Genomic DNA, 22,618 nt, shown 5'->3' with positions numbered 1-22,618 from the left:
GAACAAACTGCTTGTAAGAATGCACTTGACTCAACATAGTCTTAAATAACACAAGGAATAAGAAGTTATTGACCATGTCTGATACAATTTCACTTTTCTGGCCCTGCTTTACTGAAAACATAAAAATAGCTGACAACGACTGTAAACTTCAGATGTAAACTTCGATACACTAGGGACAATTTGAAAAACTAGGGAGAACACTGCAAAGACAATTTAATAGGGAATAGCAAGAGCACAGTGGAGAAGTATCTATCAAGAACGTATTTGTTGTTTAAACAGTTGTTCTGCTTGTGCAGGTGAACAAGAGCTTGGGAAGGAATTAGTTTAGCTACAGAAACATGTCTTCTGTAGCTATCTCTGGAAACAGGACAAGGAAAAGGTCTCAGATTAGACTATAAACCCATCACTGAAATCAAATATATAAACTGAATATATTAAAGCTTTGAATTTTTTTACACTTAATTTCTTCTGAATATCTTACCCTTCTCTCCTGTTCAAGGTAAACCTAAACATGAGAAATAGAAGGATAAAGGAGAACTCCACTAAACGTGGAGTACATTTCATCAGAGTCTGTGTAGGCCAGTTTGCCTCCCGTTACGACAACGTTTACTTCATCTCCTGCTTTGAGGTGAAGAACAAGGTGGAACGTCCCAGGACCACCACAGGTCTGTTTCCCCGAGTAGGGTTTGTGATACTCCAGCAGTTCCCTTCTGTACCCAGCCGTGTGGAGCTGAGCTACACTTGCATTGGAGACAGACAATACTGCTTCTACATACTCATCCCTCTCCGGGGCCAGCACGGCGGTGATCAGGTAGCGTCCTTCATATGGTGATGTGAAAATGCCTGCAGAAGAGTTCTCAGAGTGAGTTTTTCAAAATGGAGAGACCTAATCGCTCCAAGCACAATGACAAACAAAGTGACATTGCTACGTACAGGTAACTGTGACAAGGTCACCCTGGACAGCAGACCAACTGACAGCAGTCATGAAGGTAAATGGTTGCTGCTTTTATACTGAAGCCCACAAAGTCCTTCAGGAACCTCCTGGTCTAAGCAGCCACCATGACTTAGAGCTGGGTGATGAGGTGAAAGGCACCCACATGCTGTGCCAGTCCCCAGTAGGTCCAGGCACACCTAACACCCTCAAGTGACACAACTCTGCTCCAGGAGGGGGCAGCCCATAGGTACTACTTACTAGTGGGGAGGCAGTACGTCTTGCCTGCCTCTCCCCAGGAGACCCATCTGGCTGAGCTGCAGTGAAGCAGGTTAGCAAGGAACCTCACCTCTGCTACCTGGGCTCAGCCTGAGCTGGGTGAGGAGCACAACCAGCTGTGCTGGAAGGGCTGACACAGTGTTGAGTTGGCCTCAGAATTACCAGACAGCTGTGGAAAACTGGCAGTGGCGAAGTGTGTGCCTGTCCACATCCATAGGAGGCTTTTACTCCAGGTTTAGATTGACTTATTTTGTTTGCCCAATGCACCAGCAAGGCCTTAGACAGCACCAAATACTGGCAATCCATGCTACTGCCTGTCTGGCATCTCTGTGAGTCCATTCTTTGGCTGTTACCTGTATTAGGGTTGTAATAGTCCCCATCATTCACAAGCACTTTGTTAAAGTGAACCACGCCGACATCACTGGAGAAAGGCTTCTGCGTGAGCCCAGCAGAAAATGACACCAGAGAGGCCGCAGCAGCAGCAGGTCCTAAAATGGGTAACAACATGAGTCAGAGTCACATCAGGATGACAACACAGCCTCTCCCTGTGATGGTTTATAATCCCGTGTGTCTCTGTTCCTGCACATACTCTGCTTGGATCAATCCTGTCACTTGAGGGATGCCAGAAGTAGCAGAATACGTATTGCTGGCCCAGGTCCCAGTTGTCTCACCATAAAATTTACTAAGCACCGTAAAATTCCAGCCTTGGCCACAGCATCCCTGGGTTTGGGTGGGGTGTTTTTTTTTAGCTTCTAAGGAAAAGGTACATGGCTTGTAAATGCTAGCAGTGGAAATCCTGCCACCTCTCAATTCAGCAATGCTTCTGCCACAAACCCTCTTCAGGATCAAGGCTGCCCTTGGACATCACTCTCCATCGCTATCACAACAACAACAGGAGTGCTAAAGGTATATAGGTCGTGCCAGCTTTCCTAGTCATGCTGAGACTCATGCTTAGATCTCTCACCTTCTCTGCTGAAGCGTAGTGAAAACAGCTACAAGAAGAAACACTGGCATTATAGCAAAGAGATCCATCACTGGGGCTTTTCTCTCTCTCCAGCACTTCTCCTTTGAAAGACTTTCCCTTCCAGTTTTTATTTCTTTTCTCAGCAGATCAGACAGACACCTCAGTATTTTATAGTGGCTACCTGCTTACTAGCTAAACACTGCTGCTAGACTGCTGTTGGATGAAATAAATACAATTTGGACAACTGAGACAGATTTTTACTTTTAACAGTCTGGCTTAATGGCATTTAGTGATTGACCACTTAACTTCTTAGTCCCATTTTAGTTCCTTTCCCTCTACACACTTCCCCTAAAGTAGGACACACTGCTAGAAGTAGTCTTCTACTATAGTTGCTTTGTTTGGGCAATTAGGTAAACAACAAATACACTCAAAGTTGCCCTCCTGTTCAGGTTAGGATCCATATCTTCTTTGTGCTCTCAATCCGAGAAGCCCATCAGCAGCCAATGTTTGATTAAGATTATATCCCTTAAAAACTGAAGTTAAAAAGTGGCAAAACTTCATCTAAAATGTGGATATGCAAATGCCCTGCTATCTATCCTTTTTTGTCTGAATAACTTGGCATGGGGGGTGGGAGGGTAAGGCAAGGTGAAGACATGCCTGCAACATCAGAAATGGCACATAACTATCCTGATTTCCCTGAGGGGCTGGTAACCAGCTGCCTCACGTATCTTTGGAAATCCCTTTATGCAGTATTTTGTCTCACGCTCTGAAAAAGACGGAAGCCCTTTTTCATTACCCCTACCTGACAGTGTGCCTGCAGGGGCTCCTGTAGGCTAAGATGAGGTGGTTTGAAAGGACCAAAATTAATTGCAGGAAGTCTACTTACTTCAGGAACTTCTGTACAGCTCCATTACTTTAACACCACACTACTTAATGAAAGCATCTCTTTGTATTCTCAGCTTATCCTGATATTCAAATAAACTAAAAATGCACTTCAACTAACTTCTTGTTGGCTTCTCTCCCCTTCAGTCATACTGCACAGATGACACAAACTATTTGTTGCCTGCCCAGAAACACTGTCCTCTCTGTTTGGAGTAACTCCAGTTCTGTTTGGTTTGAACAAACCTCCTGCCCTGGCCCGCCACAGCTTCCTTCAAGATTTTCCTGCACTAATTGCTAGAATAGTTATGAGAGTCTGCTGCCAACATGGCTTCATATCTGCAGCCTAGTTTAGCTTACCAGCTGGGTTTGTCCAAAGGAGAAATCTTAAACCTAACTATTCTCTAGATCAGTTCAGTGGTCAATGTAGATCAGTTCAGAGGCGCAGTAAAGATGTAATGTGTCTGTTCTCTTACCCTCCTCTCTGCCCCCAGCTGGAACTGTGCCTGTTTAAAGCTTTCACAAGCGCCACCAACACCTCTCAGCAGTGCTCTTGCAGAACCTTACAGAGAGGTGAACTACCTTCTCATACATGTCCTCACTTGCAAACACTGCTTCATGCAAAGATCAAAGTTCAGCTTCTCTAGGCAAGGTCCAGGCTTGGAAACTTCACCGAAGCAGTTAAATGTCATGGAATTATGAAAATCAGGAAGAAAAGTTTTAAAGCACTTAAAAGCTGGAAACCACATGCACAGCTCTGATGAAGAAACCGCCAGACAGACAAAAAGTTTAACAGTACATTCAACCATGGTTTTACAGCTTCTGGGGGAGGAAAAAACTCTTGGACTTTAGATATACTCAAGAAGGTTTCACTTGAGATATGTTTATATATACTCCAGCAGGAGCAGGTATGCACGTTCATGGCAATTTCAGCTAGTGTAATGCATTCTGGGGAGTCAAAAGACCAGAGAAGATAGCATGGTTCTCCGCCTCCCTTTTAACTTCCCAGCACAGTTCGTGCCTCCCACAGAGCCCAAGGGCCAGAAGGAGAAAAAGAAGAGGAAAAGCAAAACCCAAGCCAAACAGAACAGTGCACAGCACAGGCATTTTCTGTCAAGATGAAAGGAGAAAAAAATAACAGTGTAATGGTGCTGCTGACAACTGCTCAGCAACTGGAATGAGGACTCTTCAAGAATCTACACCAAAAAGAGACCATAAGTACATCATTCATTCGTCAGTACGCACTTATGACTTCTTTGCATATGGCAGGAGTAGGAAGGATATGTCAGATTTCCTCTGCTTGGCCAATACCCCTAAACCTAAATGAGGGCAAAGTGCATTATTTCAGTCAGGACAAAGAGGACAAAATATCAGCAATTTATCACCTCCCTGCTCCCTTTTCCTGTTGTGAGGTGTTTTTTTTTAACTCTTCATTTTGACCCTAACATCCTATTTCCATGAACATTCCTTCTGCTTATGGGAAGGCCATGTAAAGCAGCACAGTGTAACACTGATTTCCATTAGCCAGTGCTCACTGAAGTTGGGCCCATTATTTCTGCTCTGCTAAGTCACAGTGGTTTTGATGCCGATGGTAACTCACTCAGCGCATTAGGAAGACACAGCTACTTTTCTCCTGAGCCTGTTAGTAACAGCTCTTTCTGCTCTAACATCTCTTACCTCAGCTTGCAGCAAGAGAAGGTTTTCCCTAGTGCTTATCTATCTACTGCTCCTTACACAACCATCCACCTTCTACCCCATCCTTCAGCACACTTCTGTGAATTGCACTGTTCTTTCATGCAAACAGCAGCAAAACACAACCACTGCTGCAATTGCAGGTGATCACGTTCTTTACCTCAGAGTCAGCAAACATGCTCTCCCCTGGGCTAGACCACTGATGTTACTAATGAGAATACTGCTTCCTGTCCAATGATTGAAAGAAAGAGCTAAACATGCAGCAGAACCTGTCACAAGCACGACAAGGTAATTTATGTATTCAGTAAACTCTTTCTTCAACTCAAGGACCACCTACAACAATAAAAATATTACATTAACATAACATTGTGCCTTTATATTTGAAACGTGTGCTACACGCTTGCTGCCTGGAGTCACATGGAAAAAGTAAAGATGGTTAGTATCAGACAAGTAAAAAGAATTAAAAAGACCAAATTAGCCCTTTTCTGCACAGATACATACAGCAGCATTCACACAGCGGTGGGACTCACTAGATCAGCTGTTTTCTTTATTACACTGCACAAGGAGTTTTCTTTTAGAGAGGTGCAACAGCCTCTACTGAAACTGCAAGGCTAAGGACACAAGCAACACTGCAGGCAGCATGAAGGGGGAGGGTGGGAAAAGCAGTTTGTGCTTTCAGTGACTTTTTTCACTGTGACCCTCTGTATGTTAATCAGAATGTCCAAATCCTCTTCTTGGCTCTGTCCTTGCCTAGTTGTGTGACCTGGGATTTTACAAGCATTTTCTTATCAGATCCTACATCAGTTCATCAGCCAATTCACTACTTCTGCCTCTGCAATTTTCCTTGCTTCAGCAAACATAAATTCTCATAACTGTAAAACTGCCATGCTTCAGTAACATTTCCTGCTGGTATTTCTTTAATAACAATTGGTTCAACTCTTTCTGCATTAAAAGGGATTAGGTGGATGCACTGAGCTCCTGACACTTAACTCACCTCGGTCATAAACTCCTTGCCCATGAAAATAGAGCTAATATGTAATACTGTACCTTATACTCTCTCACTACTACTTGTTAGGTCCTTGAAAATGTTTACCTATCATGTCATATTGTGAGATGCATGCAAACAGATAGCTAATGCATCTGAAAATCTCAAGAAATACTTTGCTATTTAAAGTAGGCAAATTGTGCCTCAGCATTCAAGAAGACCACTGAAGTGGCCTAGTTTAATCCCAGAGGAGAGTTGGAGCCCTCAGCTTCTTCCTGAACGGTGCTTTTTATGTAACAGAAGTTATTCAGAAACAGAAGTGAAAGGAAGTACTCAGAAGGCCAATTTAATAGTAGAAGCTGCTTATTTTAGAAATTATTGTACAAGAACATCTGATCTTCTTTCAAATTTCATAACTACAAAATGCACTGGGCGAACACTGGTAAGGACATCATAAACTGGTCCTGCACAGATTAGATATTAAGGATTCCTTGATGCCTTATTTAAGCATTCTTTCCCCAATAAGCCAAAAATCTTCCATTCCCCAGCTGTTCATTTCCACCACAACATCGTTAACTGCTGAATGTTACCTCAGAATGCTCTCTTTCTTTGCTGCTTATAAGCAAACACTGATGATTAGGGACAGTGGACGTAAATGCTCTAACTCCACAGGATCTGTACCACCCTTACCTCCCTGTTTTCTCTGACTACATACCACTGGGGTTTGCAAGGCATTTTGGGAAAAGTTAAAGGAAAGATCAGAAGGTATATCTTATATTTACATAGGTCTTCAGGGGCACGGATCAGGGAAAGGAACATCTTGGTCAAGCCCACCTCTCTCTGGATCCCAGGGTGATAACGTTACTTTCAACGTGTTCCACCAAGCAGCAACAGGCACGCTGCCTGCCGCACCCTGCCTTCTCAACACTTAACATCCACCTACTGTTTCACACAGTTTTAGCATAAACTGATTAAAATACTGCTGTCTGTGAACGGCACAGATTGTACAAAGTGAAAGAAAACCCCCAGGAAATCCATTTATCACAGAAATCTTGACATCTATATTGGCTTTGCTGGCATCGAGATAAATGAGTATTTCTTTACTTCTTATCCTCTTCCAGAAGCCTCGTCTATTGCTGCTTGTTCTTACTACCACAATCCTCAAATGCAAAAAAGACTGCTTTAAGGCTATGACAGATTTTTAATTAGAAAGTATGAATATCAGGATTTCAGTGTGAAATCTTTACATCTCTTTTTGTCAGTACCTAGACCAATCTTTATGATGTTTATCTGTGATTTCATTAGTGCCATCAAACTAAGTCCCAAGGTAGGATTTTGGATGCCATAAAGCCCTAATGTTTTATTTTCATCTATTTCCCATATTTCCTCAAACAAATTTAGATGAAATCATTATTTTTGAAGAGGGCGTGGGAATATTCACTTTGATCCAGGATATCAGATAATATCTTGAGCATGAGGTTGTCGGGCAGGCAGCACCCCATCAACATATTTATCAAGGCCAACTAGCATGTCCCACACAAGACTTATACCTGTTTATCATGCAAATCCATAAATGAGCTTATTTACAATTAACAATTATAAAAAATAAAAACTAAACACCAAAGTCAGAAAACTGCATTTGGAATCTTTTTAAACTGTGGTTGTCTGTACCAGCACTTTTGCTTTCCCAAAAGTCAGTAACACGAGCCCTTGTGATTCTAACAAAGACAGAGACTGTCCCATGAGGAGGACTAACACATGCACTAGCTCAGATACTAGCAGTGCTTCAAGATCTTAGTCTTGGCTTTATTCATATCTTATTAAAGAAATATTAAAATTTTTGGAAAGAAATATATATTTTAGCATTTAAAAGGAAAGTAAAAAGGTCAGTACTGACATTTACTAGGACATAGAAACCCTCTGAATTTAAAAAAAACCCCACTGAAATAAGTAACAATAACCCAAATGAACTATTTTTCAAAACCTCCATATCTTCCAAGGATGCAGATTATGTTTTGATGCTTAGGTATAGAAAAATCTGACAGATTTTCATCAGTGCTAAACTTGAACACTAAAAATCAACGTTCTCTCAACCATGACAATCCAGGGACTAAAATAAACATTAATTACCTGTGTAAAGAATTTCTAGGAAACAACTGCCTTACCTTGTGAGTCCGTGGGAGGAGGAGATAACTTTGGATATCCTACAAAGGAAAAGTAGTATGTGTGACACAGTACAGAATGTAATGGAATACATTATGACAAAATATCACTGCAGTCTCTGTTACCTAACAGCAACCTACTGAAACAGCTACTAAATAGCATCTCTTAAGAGATGCTCAATTATCATTAAATTGGAGTGGTCATGGTTAATAAAACCAAATTCTTAGTACAATGTACTAAATCCACTGCAAACACTATAGCAAGAAAAAAAAATCATTTAAGTTCCCCTAGTGGCAAAGCCGCTGTAGTTACCAAGGATTTTACGTTAGCTCTGTTTACCTCATGCTTTACGCAGCCTTGGCAAGGGCAACAGAAGTGGCACTGAATCTGTTTCCCTTACTTCTGCAGCCAGCCAGAGGCTGCAACGGCCCCTTTGCAGTATCTCTGCCGTAAGCCCATTCCCAGCTGCAACAGCTATAAGGGCATCCACTAAAGGCTGAAAGGTGGCTGGTAAAGCACAATAGATCTCAGTGCCACTCCTCTAGCAAGACCTGGCTTGTCCGTTGTACTTAGATGGGAATGATTCATTGTCAGTTTGGTTCTCTCACCTGGTGCTCCAGCATACCCTTCAGCAATGGGCACAGTACTTTGACCAGCCTGACCATCCACACTTCTAAGCCGCCCTCTTCCTGACATTAGAACAGTGCCAGGAGGCCCTGCCTCTCCAGTCTCCAGGATGATCCCCGTTGTTCCAGGCAGAAATGGCACAACTCCTGACCCTGGCAGTGCTGGGCGTGGAGGAGGTCTTGGCTGCGGTGGCAGGAGGGGGGTCCTCTGTCGCGGGGGTTGTATTTGTATCCTCGGCCTTGATGGAAGCAAGGATATGCCAGGCTGGGGCTGCAGGGGTGGTCTTGGTGGCAATGGCTGCTGTGGTACTTCTGTTCGCCCTTTGAAATGATGAAAGAAGAAAGGAAGATACAGAATTATTCACCTAAAATAGTATTTAAAATTGACTGTTTTTTGTAAAATTAAAAAAAAAGAACAAACAAAACCCAATTTTAAATTAAAATAGGACTCAGTTTGAGGCCACCTTTTCCCTCAGACCCAAGACTGCAGTGATAAAACTCCTTTCCACTCCTGCAGTACTATAGACTCCCCTCTTTCCCAGCCTATGACACAGGGAAAGGAATGAAGACAGCCTGGAGAGAGGAGAAGCAGCAGTCATAGAATCATACAGTAGTTAGGATTTGAAAGTACCTTAAGATCATCTAGTTCCAACCTGCCTGCCATGGGTAGGGACACCACACACTAGACCATGTCACTCAAGACTCTGTCCAACCTGGCCTAAGTCAAATAACCTGTGAACATTCACCTGCTTGTCCAGCTTCGACTTGCCGCACACCAAGCGGGCTGTGTATCCCACCTATTCCCTCTGGTGCCTTCATCTTCATTGCGAGCTCTCTCTCTGCGTTCACTTCGGTGTGCTCTCCCGCCCATTGCTCCTACTTCTGACTCTGTATTCACACAACACCTAGCATAAGGCTGACCCTTTAGCACTACCATAAAGAAAAGTATTCACAGGAAAAACTGAGTAAATGAACACTGACTTAACAGATTTTTTCCCCTACTTTGAAAAGCAATAAACTTCTAATTCCAAGTATTCCCATTACTAATATTTTCTGACAACAAAGGCAGAACCCTAGGATATAATCCACCAGAAAAGCCTTTATTGTTTAAAGAGAAGAGATACCATTAAAAGACTTTTCCAGTAGGGCAGCCAACACATATGACATCAGGGTTTAACAACACTGACATGGTTACTTTTGTGTATCTGCTCCAGTTCTACATAGGAATTACGGCTTATTTATAAAAATGAAGTCCTAAATGACATATAAGGATGCAGTGTCCTCCCAAGAATGAAGTTGAATTACACCAAGAACAGGAATCTACAAGTGTGTAGATTTCAGCAATCTACATATTTACAGATGAATTTGTCATGTCAGATGCAATGTCAGCTTTTACAGGGAATATTTAGAATTTCATTCTAAATTCAACATTAGCGTTGGTTGCATTTTGTGACTATAGCTTTAGGTGCAGGGATGGAAAGGAGTTTCCAGGGAAACAGACAAACATCCCCTTGCAAATTTATCTAATGCAACTTATCACACAAGGACGCTTGCAATGGTCCACAGTGGAGACCACAGCTTTGCCCTTTGCGAGAGCCTACAACCATATCATGCAGATATTGTCCATGACGCATGGCTGGGGCTAGACATTGTTGCTGGCAACTCACGTGCTGTTTTCATGACTACTCAACACCTGCGTTTTACCCTTGTGAGTCTCATTCCTTGTTTTCAGTCTCATAATAAGCCCACATAAGCCTTCCAGAGAGGCTGTATGAAGTCATAGTCTCGCACCACCTGCATTCATTTACTAGACATGCCTGCTAGAAAAAGAAGTCTTCCTGAGCTTTGCTGGCTGAATTTAACTGTCATGAGAATCGAAACTAACACAAGCGGTGCACTGATAAACTGCATTGAAGCTTACTCCATAACTCTATCCACAAGGCAGAGAACTAAGGAGAGAAATGTTCACTTTATACAGATTATAGTTATCTTTATAAAAATCCCAGGATTAAAAACATTTTATTAAATAAAAGGCTTAAAGAAAGTGAATTGCTTAATGGTGTTATTATCTTGGTGAGACATCTTCTGTCCACAGCAGCACAGACTTAGACCCTCAACTAAGAGCTTCAGATTTACCTCATTCAAAACACAGATTGACAAAACACTTTACCTTGGGATGCGAGTACTTGTCATTACTCTAGTCAACTAGGCTGAGCTTTATTAAGACAATGACTTGAGCTGACACGAGGAAAATGAATAACTTGCTCTGGTTCCTTTTCTAAACCTTCAAATAACAACTGCTTAAATCCCACATCCTGTGCAAACCACTTCCTCGCATGCACCATCAATAATGCAATATTCAGAACTGTCCACTACAAAAAAAATCCAAAATCACCTGCCTAAAGCTCAACTTAAAGTACCAGTAATCAGGTATGTGTGGATTGAGAGGGATCTCGACTGCCATCTTTGCCAACCTTTTTGGCCTCTTCTACTGAAGATATATTATAGCAAGACGCTACCAATAAATCAGTAGACAAAGATGATAACACTGGAGCCACCCTATCCTGATGCTGAATTCGACACATGTTTTCAATTCACAAGGCAGTGAGAAAATGAAGCCCTGACGAAGGCTGGGGTGAATCTAGCTGGACCTGCTTAAGCTTTGCTGAACAAGAGACAAAACAGAAATCTTCCCTGTCATCTTCCCATCTATCTGGGAAGGCGAAGAGCATAGCTGAGCTCATTACACAGCTGAGAACAGTAACACTGTCCTCAGCAGTGGCATCCTGGCCGCTCTAGTTGTCATCACTGGTGTGACAATTCAGTTACCATGCCACACAACTACTTCTGCTCTCAGATGCCCATCCGCAAGTGAAACAGAACGAAATGTTTTTCCTCCTCAGCTGAAAATTTACTAACTGAAGAAGGAATGATTTACGAGCAGTGACCTGGATGCATGAGGCGGGTGGATCTTCAGGATGCATCTGTTTCTAGTATCATTCTGCCCCAATCATCATCTCTGGAGCCCCCAAAACACATAGAAACGAAGTGCAAAAAACAAACTAGCGAGTAAAAGAATCTGTGACTGCACTCAGAGTAAGCCAAACAGACCTTACTGGGATTTTTTTATGGATACCAAAGGGATTTGACAATTAAGATACAAAGTAAAAGCTCACAGGGAGCCTAGAGGAATCGACTATAGCTATTTGCACAACACTAAGATTTTACATTGCCCTTTATCAGTGTTGTAATGCAGAGCACACATTTGTTTTCTTAGACCACAACTTCAGCAGAAGACGTTTTGCTGTTGCTTTCAAAGCCCGGCTACAGACAAAATTCCCAGAGGAATTGCAGTTCAGGTCAAATAACCATAATGAAAGCAAACTGCACTCCCAGCATGGTATCTGGCTGCATGACCACAGTTGAGATTCCTGGAAATCTTGATGAAGTTGTACAAATGGGCAGTAAGTTACAATAGACTAACATGGCTTTCAGTTTCTTGCCATTTGGAGAGCAAACATACCTGCAAAGAGGTACAGAGTGCAGTGAGAACAATTTATCCTACAAGACATGGAGCTGGAGATGGTCACCATCTAATGTGGACAAAGAGCTGCTGGACTGCATTACCTCGGTGAGAACATGCATGGTTCCCTACACTCTTGGAGCAAACCACTGCCTGCTGCCCCACCACCTTGTGTATGGCAGGATGCTGTAATATCTTCATCAGAAATTATGACAAGAAAATTTCTGGCCCCTGGGTCCATATCTGACATACAATCAATGACTAACTTGGCTTGTTAGTTTGCACTGAGGCACTTGAAACCCATTAATTTAAAATTTGGGAAAAAAACACAGGCGTATTCCTAAGATCAGGGTCATATGACTTTGCTCAGGTTTACAGTGAGCCGGGCTCACACTGCTTGATAAGATTTTATATGGTATATCTTGCAACATATCCTTGCCTTACTGCCCTCTACAACTGTTATTAGCAACAGCTTGTTTCTGTTTCGGTCCTTCTGAGGTCAAATGACATCATCTGAATGCTACGATACGCTGGCAAATGGTGCATAAGAAATTCTACACTGATCTAAGGCCAGGACTGACAGTCTTCCTTTCAAATGTTGGTATTGGTGATGATGCTGCAGATCACAGATATATGATTTAAGCCGCACCCCAACTCACATAAATGGGTTCCCAAACTACTGCCAAAAAGTCTCTTTTGCCAAAATCTTTCTGCGACTCCAACCATCAAAATTTACTTAGACTGCTGTGCCAGAGAGTTATTTTAATTGGAAACATTTGGGGACTGAAGTGTGTGCTTCACCTATCCTTCAGAGGCCAGAGGTACTCCATCACAGGGAGGTTTGCTCAGAGCGCCTACTCCCCAGATCCAGCAGCAGCATCCTTCCACAGGCTCTCAACACCCAAGGGTGGATGGAGAGCTCTGCCCTGAAACAGCATTATTTTATGGAAACCCAGGCACGCTGAGGCTTTTTAATGCATTACAACACTGCAAGAAGGCTGATAATACCACCCATGAGGATGCTTGAACACCTGCTTTAAATAGCACAGAAAAGATTACTGTGCATTTCTTGGACCTTTCTCCAGTGTTGGTCCCTACTGCAAATTTATTTTGGTCAAGACGAATGAGAAATAGGATTACACAAGTACATCATAATGCATTTTAATGGGGACTGGGTCTGCTTCTGCAGGATCTAGGGGTGAAGGTCCTAACCCTGTTGAATTTAAGTCAAGATTTCACCAAGTGAACTATACGAGGATTACAGACCCCCTCCACTCCCCTTCACTTTTCCATTTAAAGGAACAGAAATATTTATTTTTTTAATCTCTCACAAGAGCTTCTCATCTCAGAAGGATTTTTGTGTCAAGTACTGCAATACATTTGGTTTTAAGCAATTAAACACTCAAAAGAAACACATCCTATCACAGGCTTTCAAGTCTCTGCCTCAGAATGAGAAGGACATTCTTCACTAAAGAAATTACTTTCAGACCGACCCTTCATGAAGCACAACTTTTCCATTCAAGCAAGAGTGCTCACAGTCCTGCATCTGATCTCCCCCAACCACCACCAACTGCAACAGCTCACAGCCTCTTCCCTCAGCACCTCTCTTCTGATTCAAGGCCAGCCACAGAAATTGGCATCTTATTTCTCTCACGTGTGCACAGAATTAAAACCAGAAGCATCAACCAACTGAAGAGTGCAGTTTCAAAATAGTCTCCAATTCCTGTGTTTTTGCGTCATGCTGACAGAAACAGGAACTCAGCTTCCTTCTGTAAACTTTGAATCTCTCAGAAAAACAACCCTTTGCTGAAATTTGGAGGAAGAGCTGCAGAGTTCTTGCAAGAACTACGCCCTTCTTCAGAGGGAACTGAGTGGCATTTGGCAAGATCTCCAAACCTTCGTGGCACGGTTCACCAACATGTGAGGTTACCATTTCACAGCATTTTAAGCCAAAGGGAATGTGCCTTTGCTTCTCAGCCACTCTAATGCAAATTTTAAACCACCTGCGGAGGTAGATTTGAGCTAACATGTTGGACTACGAACAAAAGTGGCTGAGATGTGAAAACACTGCCAGGTGGGGTGTGCACCTATTGCCAACTTGCCAGCTATGTTGTGGGAATGCAAACTCCTGGGAGAACTATGAAGAAGTCTTATATTGCCATACCAAGATAGGCCGGAGCTTGTTTGTGAAAGTCCTAAATCAAAGAGTTGGTGATGAATTATAATCATTAACTCATGCTAAGAACAAAGCTTACAGGGAATCTTTCTTATCATAAATTTAAATTCCTTTGACTTCTGTTTTCTCCACTTACTTTTCAGTTTCCCCTGAGGAATCAAGAATAATATTATACAACAAAATAAAATCAAATTAACTGGAATAACACCCACAGATAATTACAACTTAAAACTCACTTTAAACTCACTATCCAGTAGTATTAGTTTTCCTACTCTCTTTATTCTGGCTCAAAGTAAACATGAAAGCATATAAAACTTCTTCATTTTTGAGAATACTTTTATAAGCACTCAAAGTCCTCTACGGTGTTCTAGAGCAAAGAACCAAATTAGAGTCACTGTAAAAACAAGGTAGAAGTTGTGTAATATTAAATTTTTCCTCCCTGTTTAGTTCCTTCCTAAGTGATTCAGAAAAGACAGCCAGTTGAAAAACAAACTAACAAAAAGCATTTAAAAGAGAAAAAAACTTACTTGGATCAGGCTGAGATTTCAGCATGCCTTCAATGTCCGTGGTAATTTTGGAAACCTGTCTGTGGAAGTGCTGGACAGAATTTTTGAGGCCAGAAATATCAGTGGAATGAGACACTATAGTTCCATTCATATCACGGATGCAGTTCCATAAGCTGCTCACGTGCTTATTCAGACCTTCTTTTATCTTCTGCAAGCTACCTGAGACAAAGTCCAGCTTGCCACAAACCTGTTCAACATGCGAGACTCTGCTCTCAACATCCGAAACACCCTCCTGGATACCTTGGGTCTTCTCTTTGCACTTGCTAAGATCATTCAGGATATGGTCATTCAGCTGTTCTAGTCTCTCTTTCACTTCACCACAGCAGTTATCACTGGAATGAGCAGTTTGATTTGCAAATGTCCTCTGCATTTGATCGATTTTCCGGAAGACACCTCGTTGTGTTTTTCTACAGGTAGAATTGACACCCAGAAGCTGCTCCTTGCAGCTACTCAAGCCATCCTGAAGATTTTTCATATCTTTATCCATGACACTTAGACTATACCGGAATACACGTACATCTCTCTGCATTTTCTGGATGTCACGTTGGTTACCCTTAATTAAGTTGAGTTTCTCATTAAGAGAGCTATTTAGAGACTGCAGGAGAAAAGAGTTATTCTCTGTTTTCAAAAGCAAGTGACTGTATTTGTTGCTACAGTTTTCTAGCTCTTTCTGAATGTCCTCTGTACCCTGCGGTGCAGACTGACATTTCTGCCCACAGAGGTGTTCAAGTGACAGCAGTTTGTTCTTCAGGAAATTTATCTCCTCTGTAAATTGTTTATTTGCAAATCCTGCATCACTGGGCAAGATGGGCCCAGGATTAATAAACATTCCATCTGGGTCTGTGGTATTAGCAATCTCTAATATAGTGCCACCTAGCCTATCTTCTAATGCCCGCAGCTTTTGGTCAAACAAGTCTCTCAATTCATCTACCTCAGCAGCTATAGCACCACGGAGAGTTTCCTCAACGTAAAAGCAATGTTCTTCAGCATTTCGTTCTGTAACATTCATCCTTGCATATAGCTCCTCCAATCTCTCACCAAACATGTCTTCTAGATCTGGAGTTGACAATCGACTGATCTCATTATCTATTCGGACGTTCAAGATCCTGTGTGCTTCCGCAACTCTCTCAATCTTCTTATCTAAATCCTTTATTTGTTGGTCAAAGTCATTGCTCTCACCCTCCTTGCAACAATTGGACTTGTTTGATGGAATCTGAGTTCGGAGAGTATTTATTTCTTTCCTCAAGTCATTCTCTTTTCCTTTTATAACATCAATTATTCCTACACAGTTACTGTCATTGTCGTCACACTGCTGCTGGATATCCTGTAATTTGTATTCACAGGAGTTCTTCAGATCTGCCATTTTCTTTTCAAATCCTTCCAGTATTTCCTGTCTGAGGGACTCAAATTTTGAATCTATATACTCCCGATATATGTTGTCACTGGGCATTGTTATTGTAGGTCCTTGTGCTGCCTCCTGCAGTTGCTTTAATTGCCCTTCATAGTCTTTTACTTTTCCATTCAGTTCCTCCAGCTTGTCATTCCTCATCTTCAAGGCTTCTTTGACGTCAGCTAGCTCAGACTTTAGATCTTCCATTTCGAAATCAATAAAAGGGTCTTTCTGATCTTTATTGTTGAGGAGTCCAGGCAGATGAATAGTGTCTGTTTCACCACCAACCGCACTATCGGGCTCTGGGCGGTCATAAAGGTTGTTCAGCCAAGTAACCAACATCTTACTAGCATCTTCTTGGACAGTCAACTTTAGATTTTCATTCACGCCTGCCACAGAGGACTGAAGTTCAAGCACTGATCGTGTAAGCCTAAAAAGTTCATCCTCAAGAAACTGCATTTTCTTCTCATATGGTGGAGGTTCTGGCACTTCTGTTGGTTCTGCATCTGTTTCATGGAAATAACAGAAAAGCCTGGATGTAAATATTCCCAGTGGTATCTGGTTTAATCACCTGATGCTAATTTCACTTTTCTTTAAAGCCAAAGAATGACTTACATTGCATAATGCTTGTTCCCTTTTCTATTCTTGTTTTCAGTAGTTTATAATTAAAACATTATCAGAACACTCCAAATTAAAATTTTAGCACACTAATTCCTGCCAAGATAAAATGGCAATAAATTAAGCAGAATCCCTTTTCTTGTTCAGCAATGAATCTAAGCTATAGCATATATAATACACCATTATAGATCCATAACGTCACAATGCAATCACCTTTAACAGTAATTTGGGAGGTACTGCTCCTGAATTCCCACTGGAAACTTACGTGTCAATAATTTATGTACCTAAAGTGAATTTATGCTTCAGTGTTTTGCTGAACTGGGATCCAAATGCATATATTGGATGAGGTTCCACAAGATATTGCAGTTATCAAATTGCTTAAAAAATACATAATTATTGGATACATATTTAAGGAGGCAATAAAAATTTGTATGAAAGCATAAGCTTCACACGACCAAAACCATTAGGTTAAAATAACACCAGCACTCTCCTCACGGAATGAAAAAAAGTAAAAGCAGACTTTTAGCTACAATCTACTTTTTACTTTGCACAATTCAACTAATGAATCTGAAACTATCTGTCCAATCCATGTGTCATTGGTATCACCTCATTTGCAGAGCCACATACAGTACTGGATGTTCTGTTTCAAGCAAAATGTGTAACAATTCTAGAAAATCCCTAAGAAAGAAAGAAACATTATTGGAGATCAATAAAGTACAAACTGCAGGAAAAGTGAAAGTAATTTGTTATTTAGGCTAGAGGAGAGGAGAATGAAGAGTGATATTCTGAAAGATATCTGCAAACCAGTAGGGAATAAACTGTTTCCGTATTTGTTACTGATGGGGACAAGATGAATGGGTTTCAACTGGAGCACATGAAGGTGAGGCCTGATAGCTGTACAGAAAGTGAAATGCAGAAAGCATTTCCACACGAGCAGCAGAATTTCCACCAGTGGAGGATGGACAGACATAGCTGATCCCAACTTAGGGGATGGATAAACAGAGCTCTTAAGACCCCTCTAATCCTATTTTCTGGTATCATAGAGTTGTTTGACAAGGCACTAATAAGTCAAGATACTCTGTGATCCCAAATAATCATCTAATATTTATCGAATCTGCAACTAGACCACCAGTTGTTTTACTGTAACAAACATTTAATACCACTTTAATTTGTAGATCCACATGACTGTATTTATTTGCTTACTCCCATATATCTTTGCATTGTGCACAGAGGGGTACACTCTATAAACACTTCATGTATAATCCTAAGCGGGATTTTGCATGATACTTTCTATGCAATGCATAATCCAAACACATTTGCACACTGAAAGCATACTATTGCAGACACGAAAAAGTAAATGTAGTTAAGAAGCAGAAGCTAAGAAGAAAATAAACTTCTTCAAATATTACAGAAAATAGACACACAAATTGTTATCATTAGAATAACTCTTTCAAATGACAAGTGGCATTAACAGTTAAATCTTCAGACAAAATAATTTTAGTACTGTTTCCAAGCTAGATATACAGTGGAGAGTAACACTGAGATAGGGTCTGAAGGACACAGAGTTAGATTTTTTCCTAAGTTTTACACTGGAATTCATCTTAAAGACATTACAAAGCAGGTAGGAAGTCACAGATGTACTCTCAAGACTGGCAGGGTGGCAGATTCCTTTAATAATAAAAAAGTACACAGAGTGTAGCTATTACCTACACACTGGTGTATTTTTGCATTGGATTACAGTTATTTTAGGGTCGGAGCAGAAAGAAAATCTCTAGACATAAGCAGTGTGCAAGTTACTTAAAAATATCACTGGTTTATTATTATCTTCTGGAAATAATACTTTAGGTCGCCTAAAAAAATATTTTAAAAGCTTATTTTTAAAGCATGTATATAATCTATAGGACTGGTCTGAACCAAAGTCCCAATCCATTCTACTACACAAAACCACAAGTGGAAATCTGACTAAGCACCATACGTGACACTAATCTCCAATGATGTTGGAAAAAGTCCTTCAGAAGGAAACATCTGTTTGTCATTTTTTGTTAATGCAGAAAAGGCATAGGACTGCAGTAACAGCATTCCTTCTCACCCTTTAGAAGACATTATCTTACACAAACAAACATCATTCATTCTGTAAGGTATTTTTTCAGAAATCAAGGTTTATCATTCCCCTTTAGTATTAATGTAGGTAACCTAACATGAAAGAATCTGTAAAATCTGCACAAACCCTTGAACAAAGAAAAAACTGCTCAGGAGCACTACATATCATTAAAATTAGTACCTGTTCTTTTTCAATAATAGTTCCTCTCAAATATATCTTCTTTGCTGACATTGAAGAAACCACAGAAAAACTCCTGTAAATTCTTACAAAAACATCAACCTTAACCCAAAGGTTTTCCTGAACCATGAGTAGGCAGCTGGTATTTATGGCCAGTGATCTACAGCCACCCCTCCATTATTCTTCAGGAAATTCTCTGTATCAAGGCTGTTATTGCCTGGCTATTATTTTCCCACCATGCCATGTCTTCCATATGGCTTTTGTACCTGCCAGTTGTTGAGTTTAATAGAAACCATAATGGTTCTTATACTTAAAAGACGAAATAAGAAACCAAAATTCAAATAAAAAGTTACCCAAGCCTTTCTTCATAACAGCTTTTGCTGGTGTTGTGGGACGACGAGCAGTGTTTGGCTGTTCTGCTGGGCCTTCTTTGCAGTCCTCCCCTTTGTACCCGGGACAACATCTCCATTCCAGCTCTGTTACTGTCTTATACGCAACTGTGTACCGAGGTCTGAAACTTGTTCGGTATCTGCCAAAACAGAAAGCAATTTAAACAGTCCATAACCTCATCTGCTATTTAGATTAAAACTAAAATTAAAAGTTTGGTTTGTTTGTTTTTTAAATCAAAACCAATTATTTTCTTCTATGATTTTGCCCTTCAAATATCAAATGAACAAATGTTTCTGCCTAGGTTTTAAAGTTACCTGCACTCAAAACAGTCATGTCAGGGGTAGCAAATATGGCCATAGAACAAAGGCTTTCACGTATGAGCAGAGGGGTAATATGATGCAGGAAGTGAATTTTCAACTCATCAGACACTACCGAGAGTAACAGTGACCACCAGTGTATTACGCTATAAATTCAAAACCTTTTTCCTCTAACTAACTGTTTATCATTGCAAACCCACCCACAGGGCTGCTCTGGCAGCAGCATTTCTGGACATCAAAAATCATTTCTGCCTTTGTCCCATTTGCCTTTTCAGAGTCTCCACATAAGCCATTCCTTGGAATCCATATGTAAGGAGAAGTCAAAGCTAGGAGGAATTATTACAGGGAAGGACAAAATGGTGAAACCATGAGTCAGATAAGGACATGAAAGGAGTCAGATGAAATGCCACAACCAACAAAGGAATCAAGTCTTTCCTACTTCACTAGTTAAGATGAAAAGGGTCTTGCAGACAAACCTACGCAAACATTACGTACGTAAACCTTAAGTTTCCCCAACTAATCACTCAGAAGTTAATAAATGGCAAACTGATTCTGGTTGTGTGACTTTCTTTAACTGCAGACTTACTCTGTAACGTTCCTTCAGCACAGGTACCCATGTTCAGCTGCAGTCATACACTAAGGTAGTCCACCAGACCATAAGCAGAGCCTGTGCTATTTTAGAACAACTAAATCAATTAAAAGTTCCATTTTGGGTTGAGAGAGGAGGAAAATAAGTAAAACAGGAATTTGTCACCTGAGTTCTATAAATTGGTATACTTGGAATAAATAAGAAACAAAAAAGTTATCTCGATTTCTCATATTAATTCCTTTCTTTTACAAAATTAGTATCATACTACTAACCTTTCTACAACATTTTCAGACCTTCTTTTCTTAAGATTATTTCAGATTAGACAACAATTTGAATGCATTAATGAACAACAGGCTCACTTCACAGCTGACGTATCTCTAAAGTAGTGATACCAGCAGAATAAATACAGGACAGCAGCAAAGGACTCCGCTCTGCAACAAATTTCACTCCTAGCCTGGCTGGGCTCATAGGGACTGTATTTTGGGACAGAGAATACAGTATAGAATGGGCACCGGAAGCAGCCATGCTATCACACAGAAATCAAGCATATGTTTCATTAAACACTGCCTTGTATTAATGTGCAAAATTCCTTATTGCTTAAAAATAGTTAGCAATCAGCTACCAAATGTAGAAGTACATCTTACACTGGCTGTGAAACAGTTTCTCTTAAAAGTCACAGAGTTAAACTGCTACTCTTCAAAGCTTCTCTTGCCATGCATGTAAATAATTACTGAAATAATTCTGTATATTTTTATTCAGCTCCTTTCACCTTCAGAGACATAATTTTAATGTAATGTTCCACATCTGATAGCCATTATTACTTTATCTACGATTTCTCATTTAAGGGGGAAAAAGTTACTTTAACCAGACACAATGCCATATTTTTTCCAACTGTTTTTGGGCAAAAGAGTAGTTTATCTAATAATCCTCTCTGCATTTCCTTCTCCTTGTGAATCTTTACAAGGACACAGGGGCAGGCTAGGCTGTAGCTCTATTAGCTGCTTGTAACTGCTGTGGTTTGCTGTGGTTGTCAGCTTTTCAGATTCTGACTTGGAGCACATAAAACTCAGAATGGGTTTCCAATCCTCGTCTACCTTCACAACACCATATATGAAATAGCAGCAGACTGCACTCCAGCTCACTGTTTCTTTTACAGTTTTCACTAACCATTTGCTGAATCTGTTTACAAATGTGAAGTACAGACATCCCCAAGGTCAAGTGCTTTAAAAATTAAGTAGAGAAGTGCAATGTGGAGGGCACCACAACATTCCGGCCACCAGGAACTTCCTTTTCCTTCTCCAGTATCTAAAGTATTAAACCACATCTTGTGTATGTAATTTGGGTTTGATTCCTTTCCTTCCAACTAGCTGCCCAAGTCAGAGGAGTGAAAGGATTAGCTAGATGCTTTAGTGTTTTGAAGTGGTTTTGAGAGTCATTACAAGCTCTCACACAGCACCACATTACTGAAATGCAAACTTTGAACTTCCAGATCAATTTTCACGTGCCGGAAATGGTCGTACATACTTTCCTCTGATTCCCATAAAATACTTAACTGCTCCAAACTTTGTGTGTGTTCCTCTCTATGCTTTCAGGGCCAGACTCCTTCCTGAAATGACAGTATTTCGGTTATCTTCAAACACCATTACGCTTCTCTAAGTTTTCCTAACAAGGTTTTAAGAATATAGCTGAAACATTTTATAAAAAGAGTAAGAAATACTTTTATGCAAATTGTGCACGTCTATATTCAAATTACAGCATGAGCTTTTTCCTTTTACTATTTCTACCATTCTTCGTATGCCTTCTCTATAGTCATGTTCATCAAGGCAGACACCTTTGGATGATACAACCAAATGCAAAAGAAGAATATCAACAAATTTAAAAGAAATCAAGCTTAGCATTTTCCATATGGGCAAATCCTAAAACTTTTCCAAACTCCATCTTAAAAATAAAAAATAAGAAAGCTTGACATTCTTACTCTTTTTTATTTCATAGTTTCATGATCCTAAAAGGATTAAATGTTTTAATATGATTTAATACAAAAATTGTTTAAAATGCAGATGAATTCTCCTGTTCTAAATTATAAAGTATGAACACAGTGTATCTACAACTTTAAAAATGTTGTAGCAGTCTATTCCTCCCAAATTCTTTCAAGTCTTGCAGCTCAAGCAAATACATGAATTGGATCTGTTTCGATTTCAGCTATGGCACATCAAATACAGACCAACCTGAATCCTAAACCACATTTCTCCTAG

At 40.5% G+C, this 22,618-nt stretch overlaps 1 protein-coding gene across 1 annotated transcript; it reads right to left on the bottom strand.

Moving 5' to 3' along the window:
• Positions 1 to 421: 421 nt before the first annotated feature.
• Positions 422 to 19,599, bottom strand: EMILIN2 (elastin microfibril interfacer 2; the record flags this gene model as incomplete). The annotated part of the gene is made up of 6 exons (XM_010022300.1): positions 422 to 843; positions 1,564 to 1,698; positions 7,896 to 7,934; positions 8,502 to 8,840; positions 14,746 to 16,680; positions 19,424 to 19,599. Coding segments are annotated over 6 exons (2,962 nt in total), but the record flags the coding sequence as incomplete, so codon positions are not given.
• Between the last annotated feature and the right edge of the window lie 3,019 nt (positions 19,600 to 22,618).

This window comes from Nestor notabilis, unplaced genomic scaffold, assembly GCF_000696875.1.
Source record: "Nestor notabilis isolate BGI_N333 unplaced genomic scaffold, ASM69687v1 scaffold13049, whole genome shotgun sequence".
NCBI classification, from domain to species: Eukaryota; Metazoa; Chordata; class Aves; order Psittaciformes; family Psittacidae; genus Nestor; species Nestor notabilis.
Note: the sequence above shows the minus strand (reverse complement) of the source record. Positions and strands in the feature narration are given on the sequence as shown.